Source organism: Bolinopsis microptera, chromosome 6 (genome assembly GCF_026151205.1).
Source record: "Bolinopsis microptera isolate Bmic1 chromosome 6, MBARI_Bmic_1.0, whole genome shotgun sequence".
Lineage (NCBI taxonomy): Eukaryota > Metazoa > Ctenophora > Tentaculata > Lobata > Bolinopsidae > Bolinopsis > Bolinopsis microptera.
This window is the reverse complement of record NC_087077.1, coordinates 12,581,363-12,594,418: the sequence shown is the minus strand read 5'-3', so window position 1 is coordinate 12,594,418 and position 13,056 is coordinate 12,581,363. Positions and strand designations below refer to the sequence as shown.

Below are 13,056 nucleotides of genomic sequence, written 5' to 3'. Positions count from 1 at the left end.
AGAAGGGAACGGGAAGGAATGTTAGGATCAGACGAAGCAACGGATGGTTTATCAAAAGCTGCATGAGCTGACAGTGTGTGTTGACCAACAAGCAATGCAAAGTAAGAACGCTAAGTTTAATAAACTGAACAAACAAAAAGGAAAGGAGCTGGCTGACTGCAGTATAAACAAGGAAGTAAATAGCGCACTCGGAATTTGTGCAGTACACCGATTATTATATTTCTGTGTCGTAAAACGCATTAGGATTGCGTATGACGCAATAGATGCGCAGAGTCGGTACACGATACATGTAATTCTACTCCCCAGTTAATTCTAATCAGATTTTACCTCGCCAAAATACACAACAGAACAAACTATAAACACAAACATACATGCTCGTGATGCTGTAACAAATAAAAGCTAGCACTTGATTAACGCGCTATTAATGTAGTGATTTAATCAACTGATGGACAGGTGTGGGGAGGGAGTGAGGTATAACGTTACAAATAAACAGTGAACACACCACAACAATAAATATCATAGTGGATGAGCAGCCCTGAATAGCTCCTGAAACACTAACTCAGTGCTGAGTGTGCTTTCTGCAGCTATGTCATCTTACGTATAATCTCACGTAACTAAGGTTACAGCGAACGTTACTAAGGTTACAGTGAACGTTGCTAGTGTTATGGTGACCGTTACTATAGTTACATGCTACATCACTGTGTAGTGTAATTAAAATCTACAAACACTCTGTTTTTAATTGGAACATAAACTAATAACTTGCTTACACAGATGATATTAAACTCAAGTGCTCTAACTAGTAAATATATATGATAACTAAATATCTTAACTACGGGCTGTCGAAAAATCGGGCAGTGAGGATTTTTCAAACGAACCTGATTTTTCTCAGAATCGGAATATTACTCGTGAGTCAAAGGTATTGAATTATGCAATTCAATTTGGCGCTGGCGCATATTTCACACTTCATACTCACAAGAACATAGATCCAATAATACTCGACTGTAAATGTTTCTAGAAAAGTAGAAAAGTCATGAAATTCCTGGATTAACTATTTTTTCTTATTCTATCCGCCATCCGGGATTAATTTCTCGACGGAAGGGCTACGCCCGGCTACTGCTTACAAGTTACGGCTGATATTACTCAGTATAAATAAAGTTATAACATTATTCATACTTTAATAAGGGTACGCGAACTGTCTGAGGAGATTAAGAAGTCAGAGAAAGCGTACACAGAAAGTGTAGAGGAGCAACAAAACTCAGCACATACAGCATCAGAACTAGCGAGACAAGAATACACACACTCTCTCTGCAAATTACAGGTAACTGATGGTGCTGGCCACTTAAGACAGTGTTCTTCGGTACAGTTTAAACCGTTTCTAGGTGCACTTTTATTTGTATATTTCTTGACAGTATATTTTAAAACTTTTTAATAAATCACATACTATTATACGTTTAATAAACGTATTGTAGCCAACCAACAGTATACTTTAAAACATTTATTAAGTCAAGACAATAAAATATACTTTAAAACTGTTTGTTACGTCACATGCTATGATACGTAAGGAATATTCGAATGTATATTTAAATGGGCAGCACGGTAAGAGAGCTGAAGAGGTTGAGTTTAACGTTGTAACGATAACAAACGATGGTTATGCACAGAAAGAAGACAATCACATTAAAATAAAATATATAGAACTAATGTATCTTATGTATGTTACACAAGATAATAAAACAAGTAGCTAGCGTCAATTGGTGTGAGGGTATAAGAAAAGAGAGCATATGTTTAAAGCAGTAATTATATACAAATATGTGGTACAAATATGTGATACACAAAAATATGACATACAAAAAACTGTTTGACCTATTTGTTAGGTTTTAAGGGCCATTCAAAATTTGGACACGAGTTTTGAAACATTCTGTACAGTATACACACATATGCTAAAATAAATGAGGAATTATTTTAATATTTTAAAATAATTAAGATTATTTTAAGATGTCTCTTATCTGAAAAAACTGCAACTGCAAAAACATCTGTATTGTTGTGTTGACAGTTGGAAGTGGTCCCTGAAACAAATTAAAATAACACTCTCCTCCTTTTCTATTAACTAGCAGGAACCCGTCAAACTCCACTTCAATTCAAACTAAAATCAAGATAAATTATAGTGGCAGTGCTTAAACAACACTAAAGAACAGACGTCAGACAATGATGTGTTGGAAAAGTAATGTGATGGACTCACTGGGTTTTGAGTTACAACCTTTTAGTCACCCTTACCTACTTAAGAGCAGATTTAAAACATTTTTAATATTTGTTAAAAAAAGGAAAAAAGGACACTTGGGGGTCCAAATTTTGGGCACTAAAATTCTTATTCCTTGGCCAATTTTTTATTTTTTCATAAGCATTTGAACCAGTCAAAAAGGTTTAAGTTCTATATCTTTTACGGTTTTTGCGAAAAGTCGTGTTAAAATTTATGCCGTGGTGTCAGTAAAATGGTACGGATATATAAATAAATATATATATATATTATATATATATATCGTCTCGCTTTATATATAGTGAGATATCTTACTGCTCATAAGTCATATGAGATTCAAAGATCTCAGAGGACTGATCTAAAACTGATAACCCAGGAACACCGCAATACTTTAAAAGTAACACGAAAAGTAACCCACAACCTTTGTTAGTTATGGAAATGAAAGACAGCAAATGACAGATACAAAGTAAAACGTATACCGAGCACAAGCATGGGTAGTAACCTAGTAACCGATTAAAATCCAGAATGCTGACTCAAGTTAACTAGGCCGATTTACCGCGTGACCACGTGACACTAACAAATATATCAGAGGCTAGCACCACTCACTTTCCCACTTTGGTAACCAGTACTACTAGATTAGAAACTCTACTTCCTTATTAACTTGACATGGCGGCCTGCTTTGAGTACGTCACTTATTAAATTTAAGATGGAGAAAACCACGAACAGGCCGGAATCATCTGTCTCTGGCTACATGGTTTATCACCGTATATGGTCATGTCACCTTGGTAACACTTCCATATAAGGTGATAATATGGTCCACAGAACAAGGCCCCTATAACTTGTTACGAGGGAATACTCTGTTATCAGTCAATAATTATTATGCTGAATATCCCAACCTCCTCGCTTTAATACCTCGCTACCTAAATAAGAAAATAACCCCGGTCAAGGATCGACCGGAACCGCTTTTTTGGCCGGGCCCGCGACCGGGACCGGAAAAAAGTGCTGGGACCAGGATTAAGCCGGGACCGGGAATAAGACTGGGACCGGAAATAAGACCGGGACCGGGAATACGACCGGGACCGGGAATACGACCGGGACCGGGATTAAGCCGGAATTGGAGGATTGGGACCGGGATCATAGCTAAGAAAATTTCATTTCAATATTCTTTGATCTTATATAATGTATATAAATAATGTATAACTATAATGGTGTTGGTGCAGTATTTAAATAATACCTTATCGGACATAATTGTCACGGACAAATTTTTCACGGACCAAATTTTTCACGGACATAATTATTCACGCTCATGACCGCCCAAAACTTTCCAGAAAAATATGAAAATTGTTGGCGATTTTTTAATAAGTGTTTTACTCTCTCAGAGCGACTCTAATTTACTTACAAGGCAACTGTTTTTACTTGTAGAGAGTAATCTCAAGCTGCCAAAGAGTTTCTGATCTCTAAGTCTAAGAGAGAGGTGCAGTGGGCTTCGGACAAAGAAAGAGTACAGTGTGGACAGTGATATCGAAAAGGGAAGAAACAGTGATACTGACGACTCAGTCAGAGAGATTGACGATGATGCAGCTTCCTTAAGAACAACAAATTTAGTCTACCATAAATTTAGTCAAACTTTTGACTCTAATTGTTGTAAACCAAATTTCATGAGACTAAATTTTTCGGCGACTAATTTTAAAGGAGACCAAAATTTCAGTAGAGCATATAATTATATGACATGAATATTGAATATTATAAAGCTTACATTGTTTATAGGGCTTTATAATCAATATAATGACATCACCGTTCCTACTGCACAAAACCGTACCAAATTCCTATTGCACTTAAAGGGTTAGAGCTCCTCTTGGACATTATATTTTTAATCGATCCATCCCAATGCATGCTCTGTTGAAACGGCTGAAGGATCATATCGACATAAACTACGTCGTACCGACAGAAATGGTAAAATCGAAAAAGGGCGAAAAAGAAACTGAACAGTGTACTGAAGAACTAAGTGCTTTAGTGATACAGAGTCACAAACTCTGGATCTGATGTTATTGAAATTCCTGAGTAATGCATTGCAGCTTAATCTGTAATGCTCAGACGGGGTAGACTAAATTTGTTGTAAATGGAATGGAAAATGGTCTCGAAAAGTCGAAAAGCCATAAAATTATGGTGACCAAAATTATGGTAACCAAATTTATTGTGAACCAAATTTATTGGCCCTAAGGTACTTGGAACCAAGTGATCAACTCCTACGCAGTACTTCAGACGAGCCCGGATCTCCGAACAACTTGGTATGGAACGAGGTTACTAGATATTTGAAGGACACGCTGGAGCCCCAGAGACGTAATCACTTGGAGTTCTGGCGAAAATAATCACACTCTGTACCCCATCTGAACCATCTTGTCTGGATCTATCTGTGTCCAACTCCTTTCTAAGTCGCAAGTGAAAGGTCTTTCAAGTTGGCGAAAAGATTAAGCCGGGATCCCGGTCGAACCTTGAGTCCCCGGTTATATTTTAGAATTGATATTGCAGTTTAAAAGCGAAATCAAGGAAATAAATATGCACTGAGAAATGGCTTCTAGAAAATAAAACAAATCAATTTTATTTTTCGTCCAGCTGTTTACAATTCAGATAAGATGAACGATGATCAAATAAAGATGTAACCGGATAGTGCAGTGTGAGAATAGTCGGATATATTTTTCTCTAGTCCACGTCCGTCAGAAGTGATACTTCCGGAGAATCGATCACCTTATTCTGTTAATTAATTTACTGCAATCATTTTTTTAGAAATTATAAGCACTTGAACTAAGTTGGTAGCCGGTAGGTTACGATTTATGAACAGTTCCCAGTCATTAGGTGAACATTTCTACATTCTAGTGCAAAACATTCAGAATAGGTTTTAATAGGTAAACATGGTGATGGTAACCATAACAGACACAAAACAACAAGCACACCCGTCGTGATTGTTTCTTTTCTTGTTTCAATGTTCAGAATATTCCGAATATTTTGCAAGAAGCATCCCTGGTCCTGTTCCTATAGAACTAGTTAATAAAAATTAAACTTGACAATTCACAATATGTGTCTGACAAGACAGTCTCTTTTACCACAGTCTTTTTTGTAATATGCGAACCTAAAAATAAACATTCCGTCAATTTAGGGCGACAAGTAACTTAAGCGATCTTAAGAATGGGGTGGAACAAAAGAAAAACTGAGAAATTTGGAACATCGAACCCAATGTTAGGTTGTTCAATAACTCAATAATATGTTAATATTCATAAAAAATATGATGAATGATATCATCGTAATTTTATGAACGCTAGTTTTCCTATTAGAAAATAGTCGCGGAGTCTAGGGTATACAAATTACTGCGTATCACTGTAAATTAACGTATATGATGGTTCATTCACCACACCATCAATATTTTCCGGCAAATATTGGCATTTTGCCAAAATTTCCAGTCTGGAGAATGAAGAATATATCAAAATTTCCTCTTTATAACTTTATAGCCTGATTATTGATTGAGTGATGTTATTTTCAGGAGAAGAAGGGTGCACTAGAAGGGGAACTGAAGGAGAGTAAAGATACGAACGATGAACTGCAGAGAACGTTGGATAATAGAGTTTGGGTACGTTTAAATAGTCCTAGAATGTTCTAGAATCTAGAAATAGATAATGTTTTAGTTTGTTAACAATAATTAATATTTAATAGTCTGGTTAAGAATGTGTAGAAAATCAAATCCAGATAACAACGGTCATCAACAGGGTAGAGTGTAAACAGTCACAACTTACAACAACTTTAACAAAAGGGAGAATGTTTATAAAATATTCTCTGGTAACGTCACACCGAATCTCGGAGACTGATGATACAATTTTCTGTGTAGTCATGACGTCACCACTACTGCAATGCAAATGATCTCACTACAAAGAAAACAACAGCTCTCAATAAAACGCAGAACAGAGCTTATTCAAACCCTGGTAGTTACCCGGTATATACCGCATTATAACGTACTAAAGGCTGCAGGGCGAGTATCAGATCACACTAATAAAATTAGAATGTGTGGTGTTATTTGAATGTACAGACTCTGTTAGTAAACACTATTGAGGCCTCCTCCGGAATTAAACTGAGGCAAAAGTTCGAGAAAAATCATATGGAACCCCACAGGGCAGATCGCTGAAAACTTCTCCTGTTTCACCGAACAAACGTATTTTTGAGACCAGCCCTGCCGTGTAATGAAATAGAAAACAATGAGATACTACTTTGTTAACTCCGAGTATTTACAAAACAGCATTAGGACTTATTTAAGTTAATGAAACGCTACATTCTGATTAATAATATCTACAGAACTAATTGACTGCGCAAATCTTATTTCCCAAACATTATAACTGGCTGGTCACACACATCTCAATTAAAATTACCCTAGGCTACTGTTTTCCAAGTCTTGTCCTGTGAGTAAAGTATGTGTGAGAAAGTTTTAATAAAATGATTGTATATTTACTTTTGAATTTTAAAAATATAATTTGAGAATGAAGTTTAAAGAAATTTTTAATTAGCACTGTATAGTTTAAGATATTTATAGCTTATTATAACCATTGATACAAAGGCCATAATCTTTCGCCAGCTCTCCAATATCCAACTTTAAGCTGCATTTTATATCCTTGAACTACACAATATAAACTAAAGAATGTTTTAGTGTCGACTTTTTATCACAACAAGACTGCAACCTATAATAACAACTATAAACAGAACCCCTAATGTCTGCTTACAATTTTTCTTCTAGTCCTAATCTGAGCCTTGTCTCTATAAACTTAACTGAACTAGCGTTTCGGTGTGTGCAAAAGCTTCCAGGCACGCGCATTCCTTGCCCCGTTAGTTACCTGTCCTTCCAAAACCAAACTAGCAGTCAAGGACAAAAAGTCAAACACCAAATGGGCATTATATTTTATGAATTGTTTTACATCTTTTCATTCTGTAAAAATGTGCTAAAATTAAATTTCTTGTTTCATTGAAATTTCTTGTTTCATTGAATTAAATTAACAGTCGGTGTCAAGTGAACGGAGACGTTTCAAGAACAATATGAGATGGCTGTTTGAATGTATTCCTCCGTAACTAATCTTTATTCGTTTGTCACAAATTCAATATAATGTGCAATAAATTGAACAATTCGGAAGAATAAACGACACACAGGGATCAATGTTCGACAAATGACTACTACGCTATAAAACTTTTGGGCAGAAGTTTGTCATACGAATGTCGCAGTATTCGTGAAATTGCACAACTTTTGAAATTTACACAACTATTCGTGAAATTACACAACTATATCAGTAGTATAGGGCTGATATTAGTCACATGAATATCGCAGTATCCGTAAATTTGTATCAAAGGCTGTCCGTGCCCTTTTCCCCTCGCTAAAGCCTAGTACATTGCACATAGAGATATTACACAATAAACTTACATAACAATAAGTACAGTCAAACCTCTCTGTACCGGGCCTCTCTGTACCAGGTACCTTGTCTCTTCTTTTCCCCGGAATTTAGATTAATTAACTCGTTTTGTGCAAGAAATATGATTTATCATACATAGGCCATATCGGATTTGGTGGTGATTTGGCAGGTTATTGAGTGACTGAAGTTGCTGGGAATTGGGATCATGTGAACCTCTCTATAGTTATACAGCTATACCGGTATTTTTCTATACCGTGCACTTTTCGAATATAAACTGGTATAATGTAGAGGCTTTACTGTAGTTATAGTGTGTACATTCGCACTTGTGCTGTAGAGGTCCCATTTCTAACACACCATCTTGTTAACTTACCCGCGTGAGATAAGATAACTAGGAACTATTATCTCTGGAAGAGAGTAAGAGCTGTAACTAACTCAATGACGAGGAATAATTGGCCTCAAAATACTGCTGAACCCCTCTCCACCCCCACCCAACCCTCAAACCCAACCCTCAAACCCAACCCACCTCAAGACTGTATTTTTGTTGTCAGGAACTAGAAACAGAGCACAAATCAGCGGTGACTAAACTGGAGAGACTTTGTGAGAAGAAACTGAGAGGTGCTGAAAAGAGTGCAGATAAGAAACATATGGAATCTCAGAACGAGGTCACAGAACTAAAGAGAGAGCTGAGGTTAGTAGATACTAAACAGACAGACAGTGTTAGTTGGTGTGTTAATCAGTGTTACACGGTGTTACAGAGTAATGATTGTTAGTGTTACAGGAGGAAAGATAAGAAGGATAAGAAAGATAAGAAAGTGTGAGCAGTGTGTTAGTGTTTATCTTACAGGAGAAAAGATAAGGAAATTTTAGCAATGTTTTTATGTTACAGGAGAAAAGATAAGGAAGTGAGAGAACTGTACGAAGCCCAGAAGCTTCAGAACCAACAATCCGAGAGAGCCCTGAACGATCTGAAGAAGGAAATGCAGAACAATACTGACAGGTAATTAACTAGTTAATTAGTGCTAATTGAGTGATTAATACTAAGAGATGTAAACTCTGTAAGTGTAACCAGTTATTAAACCTGTTATTCGAACTCTTAGAATTATATTAGATATATTTTTACATCGAGTTTTGACGCTTTATCTTTAGAATGCGGAAACATCTTATAATTGTTAAAAAAACAGCTCATAAAAATATTCAAACGGTAAACCAAACAACACTTATAATATTTGAAGCTGTTGGGATAGTTCCACAATCAATGATAATAAGTCAACGCCTTAAATATGAAATTAGGTGAAACTGCGTAACCATACTTCTAAAAGTTTATATTAGCATATAAATCAATCCTGTCTCTGTAGTACGCCCATCACATGCTTGTATAATATATAATTAAGTCGTTATGTAGTGGTAATGGGTCTAATTGCCCTGTACTTGGCACTGCTCCAAGTTATTTACATCCTGCTTCTAGAATCTTACTAGACGATATCGAGACTGTAGTCTGTATGTATCCAGATACTTTATTATCAGCTATCTTTTATGAAACTAATCGCTAATATGAATGTAAAATGACTGACGTTACCCTGGTAACCAGGTTGTATAAAGAAGTGCAACAACAAGTGTTTGCCCTGGAGGAAGATCTGGAGAAAGCGGCGTACGAGAGAGAGAAACTGGATGTGGAATACAACAAACGAATAAACGAGGAGAAACTTAGATGCGATGAGACGGTTAGTATTAGTTTGCCAACCGACCGACAGGGAGGGGGGGGGGGAGACAACAGGGAAACGTGAGAACAGGGAGTCAGACAAAATGAAAAAACAAAATCTTTAAAAAAGTCCACAGCGACAAATAAATCCAATGTGATAAAGGCGATTGCAAAAGAAAATATGAAGCTGCTAACAATGTTAGTAACATGAAATTTGAAGCGTTCTGTAAAAATTGAACAGCAGGGAACTCCAATTGTAGTGAAACAGAAGCCATATCGTGGATACGTAATGAAATACTGGACAGTATTTTTAGAAGGTGTATCAAATTAAAAACATGGCCAATGACGTGGGTGTCTCGTCTCCTACATCCATTCCCCGCGATTGCAGTATTACGGGCAACATTTTGTTACCATGGTGACAGTATTACGAGTAATATTTCTTAACAAAAACGGTGATCGTGTTTCAATGTTTGAGCTGTTGTTTCTGATGAAGTTAGAAGGCGGTATTTGTCGAATAAATCGTCGCTCATTTGAGTTTGATACCCACTGAATTAGTTTATGAAGGACTTTAATATTATGTACTCAGTATAAGGAAAGTTATTAATCTATTCAGTAAACAGTTTGTTGTTCAGGTGGCTGAATTACAGATGAAGACAGAACGAGAGAAACAAGAGCTGATAGAGAAATACCACAGCGAAATAGGAGACCTACAGAAAGTGCAGGACGAAGATAGGGTTAGTTATATATACAGTTAGTTGTATTATAATGGTTTAGAATAGATGTGGCCCGCATCATGTGGGATGTATTATATTATACACACTGCACATTGTTATTGTGTTAGTTATACACAGTGCAAATGAATAAGTGATTTTAAACGGAGCCTTGCACATAACCGTTAATCTTACACCCTAAAACCTACACTACTACAACTGAAAACAGTCCCAAATCGAACGTAAAATGACGAGGAATGAAAAGTCGGCTTTCGTCAATAAACAACATGAGATTTAGCAACAAGCTAAACAAAGATTACAACATAAAACACGATATATTACATAATATAATACGATATATTACATATAATAATAATAATACAAAGGGTACATATACCCTTCTGAGCTCTGCTAGAGCTAAGAGAGCAAAGCAAACCCAGGGAGAATGACAGAGAGTCTGCCCCAATGAGAAGAGTTACGATAACATTTAATTACTTGTCCCTACACAATAGAGCGCACCGTAACACAGTTCAACTACACGCTGTAGTAGATATTGAGCCGTATATTGATATGCATAATGTATGGGGGTACACGGTGTCATAGTTTAAAGGATATTATGATGTGCCGTGCAGTGAAGTAGCTTGCTAGTATCTAGTATCTAGAGGACGGAGTGAACAATATTTGTATGTCATTAGTTTAACGTATCTTAGTGCAGATCATTAGCATAGCTTACTTGTGGTAATTATCCTAGTATAGTCGCAGTGAGAGACTGAGAGACTCTGTTATTATGTGTAAATATTATGTGTAAATATTATGCAAGCTGAACTATCGGCATTCGGCGGAATCACGCTTATATAGTTCTCCGTGGTGGGCTAATCCTCATATTGTTTTTAATGGCGCGCAATTTCTTGACGAGCCGCCTTGGCCAAAGGTATGTGGTCTTTTCCAGGAAAGTTCTCGACCATATCCTGACCAAAGTAACTAAGACATGCAATGTCAGAGACCTGCAATCTCAGTTTGATAAAACTATAGTCCATATTATATGTCAACGAATACTCGGCTACTAACACTGGTTGGTATTCGCTATAAGTTGGTATTTGTACAAACAGAGCGCACACAACTGAATTAATCTATACGAATACAGAATATGCACATATTATATGCACATATTATATATCTTGGAGACCTTGCTGAGTTGAAATTATGGTGTACTGTACACAACACAGTACGACTATATCAATAAGATCGTCTACTAAAACCTAATTGTATTGTTGCTCATTGCTCACTTGCAGTTCTTAAGCATTCTACTCCGTCCAGCTACGTCTTAACATGAACAGAAGTAAAGTTTGGAATAAAATTGTTGATGAATTGTCTGCGATTTAACATAGTCGAACATTTCGAAAATAAGGACGAAATGGCGGTTTAATCCAAACGGACAGACTAACTACAAATATGTGACATGTGAAATGTTGACTTCTGACTTTTAAGATATAGAATGTGTCATGTTTGAAAGACCATTCCATTACGTATGATAGCTGATAAGCGGGGAACGGGCAGTACTAAAGATAACACAAATTTGATTGAATTTGATTTTAAACCTAGTAACGCCTAACAGATAAAGTAAGCTGCCTTGTGTCCTTTGACATATATTCGTGGATAATTGCAGTGTTCTTATTCATTGATTAAACATTATTTTCTGATTAGTATCTCTATTATCATTTATCGTTAAATTCAGAGTTGTTGATTTTTAAAAATTGCCATTTTACCGCCAATGTTTTTCTTCAATGTTGTAACGCGCGCAGACATTTTAAATATCAAAGTTCTGCGTCGACTATCCTCCAAAATGCGTTATCTTAGCTTATTTATTTACAAGCGCATTCTCAACAGATCTTTATTGTTAAAGTTGTCTTCCTAATTGCCTTCTTATTTTGTTTAATCAATATTCCATACACTAATACTAGCTAACTTAAGACACAAGTAACTTAAATTCATCTTGACTTTCAGAAACGTCTCGAAGAAGAGAAGACATCCGAATTGGAAGAGATGGACCGGAAAAACAAAAATCGTCTTGCTGATGAAATTGAGGTACTTTTTACCTAAAAACAGTTGTATTTTAGTTGAGACGGGTAGGCTTACTCTACAGAACATTCCTCTCGTATTATGTGTATGAAAACCTCCCAACCAGCGCATAGATATATTACTTTAAAACGTAGGAAGACACGCTGATTAAGGTAACATTAAACTTTAAAATATGATAAATATATACCATTCTAGAAATCAGACGAGTTACGGAGTAAAATAGATAGTCTTGCTAACGAGGTGGAAGAGTCCAGGAAGAGTCACAAAAGGACTGTCAGCGAAGCAGCAGCGCTGAGAGAGAAGGAGAGGAAACAGAACCAGATAGATGGGGAGAAGTTAGCGGTCTCACACCGAGCTGAGCTAGAGGACATCAACAAAAAACATGCTAGGGAACTGGAGAAGTTAACTCACAAAACTAACTCTAGAATTAAAATGATAGAGGAGGAGTTCGACCATCGCTTCCAACAAAACTCACAGGTATAATTACTTCAGGGGGAATCATCTTCAATCAAACGTACACAAAGGACCACATAACAACAATTTATAAGTATCTATCTGTTAAAAATTAGAATTAAATAAACTGTTTGCAGGGGCTAGAAAAGGCGCAGTCTACAGCTGATTTGGCTCAGGAGGAGACTAAGAGACAAGCGGTAATGTATGAGAGAAGTATTAAGAAGCTGTATCAGGAGATCGAGCTCGCTAAAGTAGACGAGGAACAGAGACAGCGAGGAATAGTCAAGGTGGGTCTTCCTCTATCTGATATCAGTGACCACACCAGCCTTTTAGACTGTGTAGACAGCCATATGGCTACTAGCGAAACAGTTCTACTACTTTGATGATTACTGAAACTCCTATATCCCAATGCATAGTATTTCACCA

At 36.5% G+C, this 13,056-nt stretch overlaps 1 protein-coding gene across 1 annotated transcript in view; it reads left to right on the top strand.

Moving 5' to 3' along the window:
- The window catches only part of LOC134816299 (centrosomal protein of 112 kDa-like), a 42,465-nt gene that overhangs the window by 28,066 nt on the left and 1,343 nt on the right, over positions 1 to 13,056 (top strand). The window contains exons 10-18 of the mRNA XM_063825078.1: positions 1,183 to 1,318; positions 5,787 to 5,873; positions 8,238 to 8,377; positions 8,576 to 8,686; positions 9,278 to 9,410; positions 10,021 to 10,122; positions 12,103 to 12,183; positions 12,373 to 12,654; positions 12,768 to 12,917. Coding sequence (XP_063681148.1) covers positions 1,183 to 1,318; positions 5,787 to 5,873; positions 8,238 to 8,377; positions 8,576 to 8,686; positions 9,278 to 9,410; positions 10,021 to 10,122; positions 12,103 to 12,183; positions 12,373 to 12,654; positions 12,768 to 12,917 — 1,222 coding nt within the window. The remainder of the gene's footprint in view (positions 1 to 1,182; positions 1,319 to 5,786; positions 5,874 to 8,237; positions 8,378 to 8,575; positions 8,687 to 9,277; positions 9,411 to 10,020; positions 10,123 to 12,102; positions 12,184 to 12,372; positions 12,655 to 12,767; positions 12,918 to 13,056) is intronic.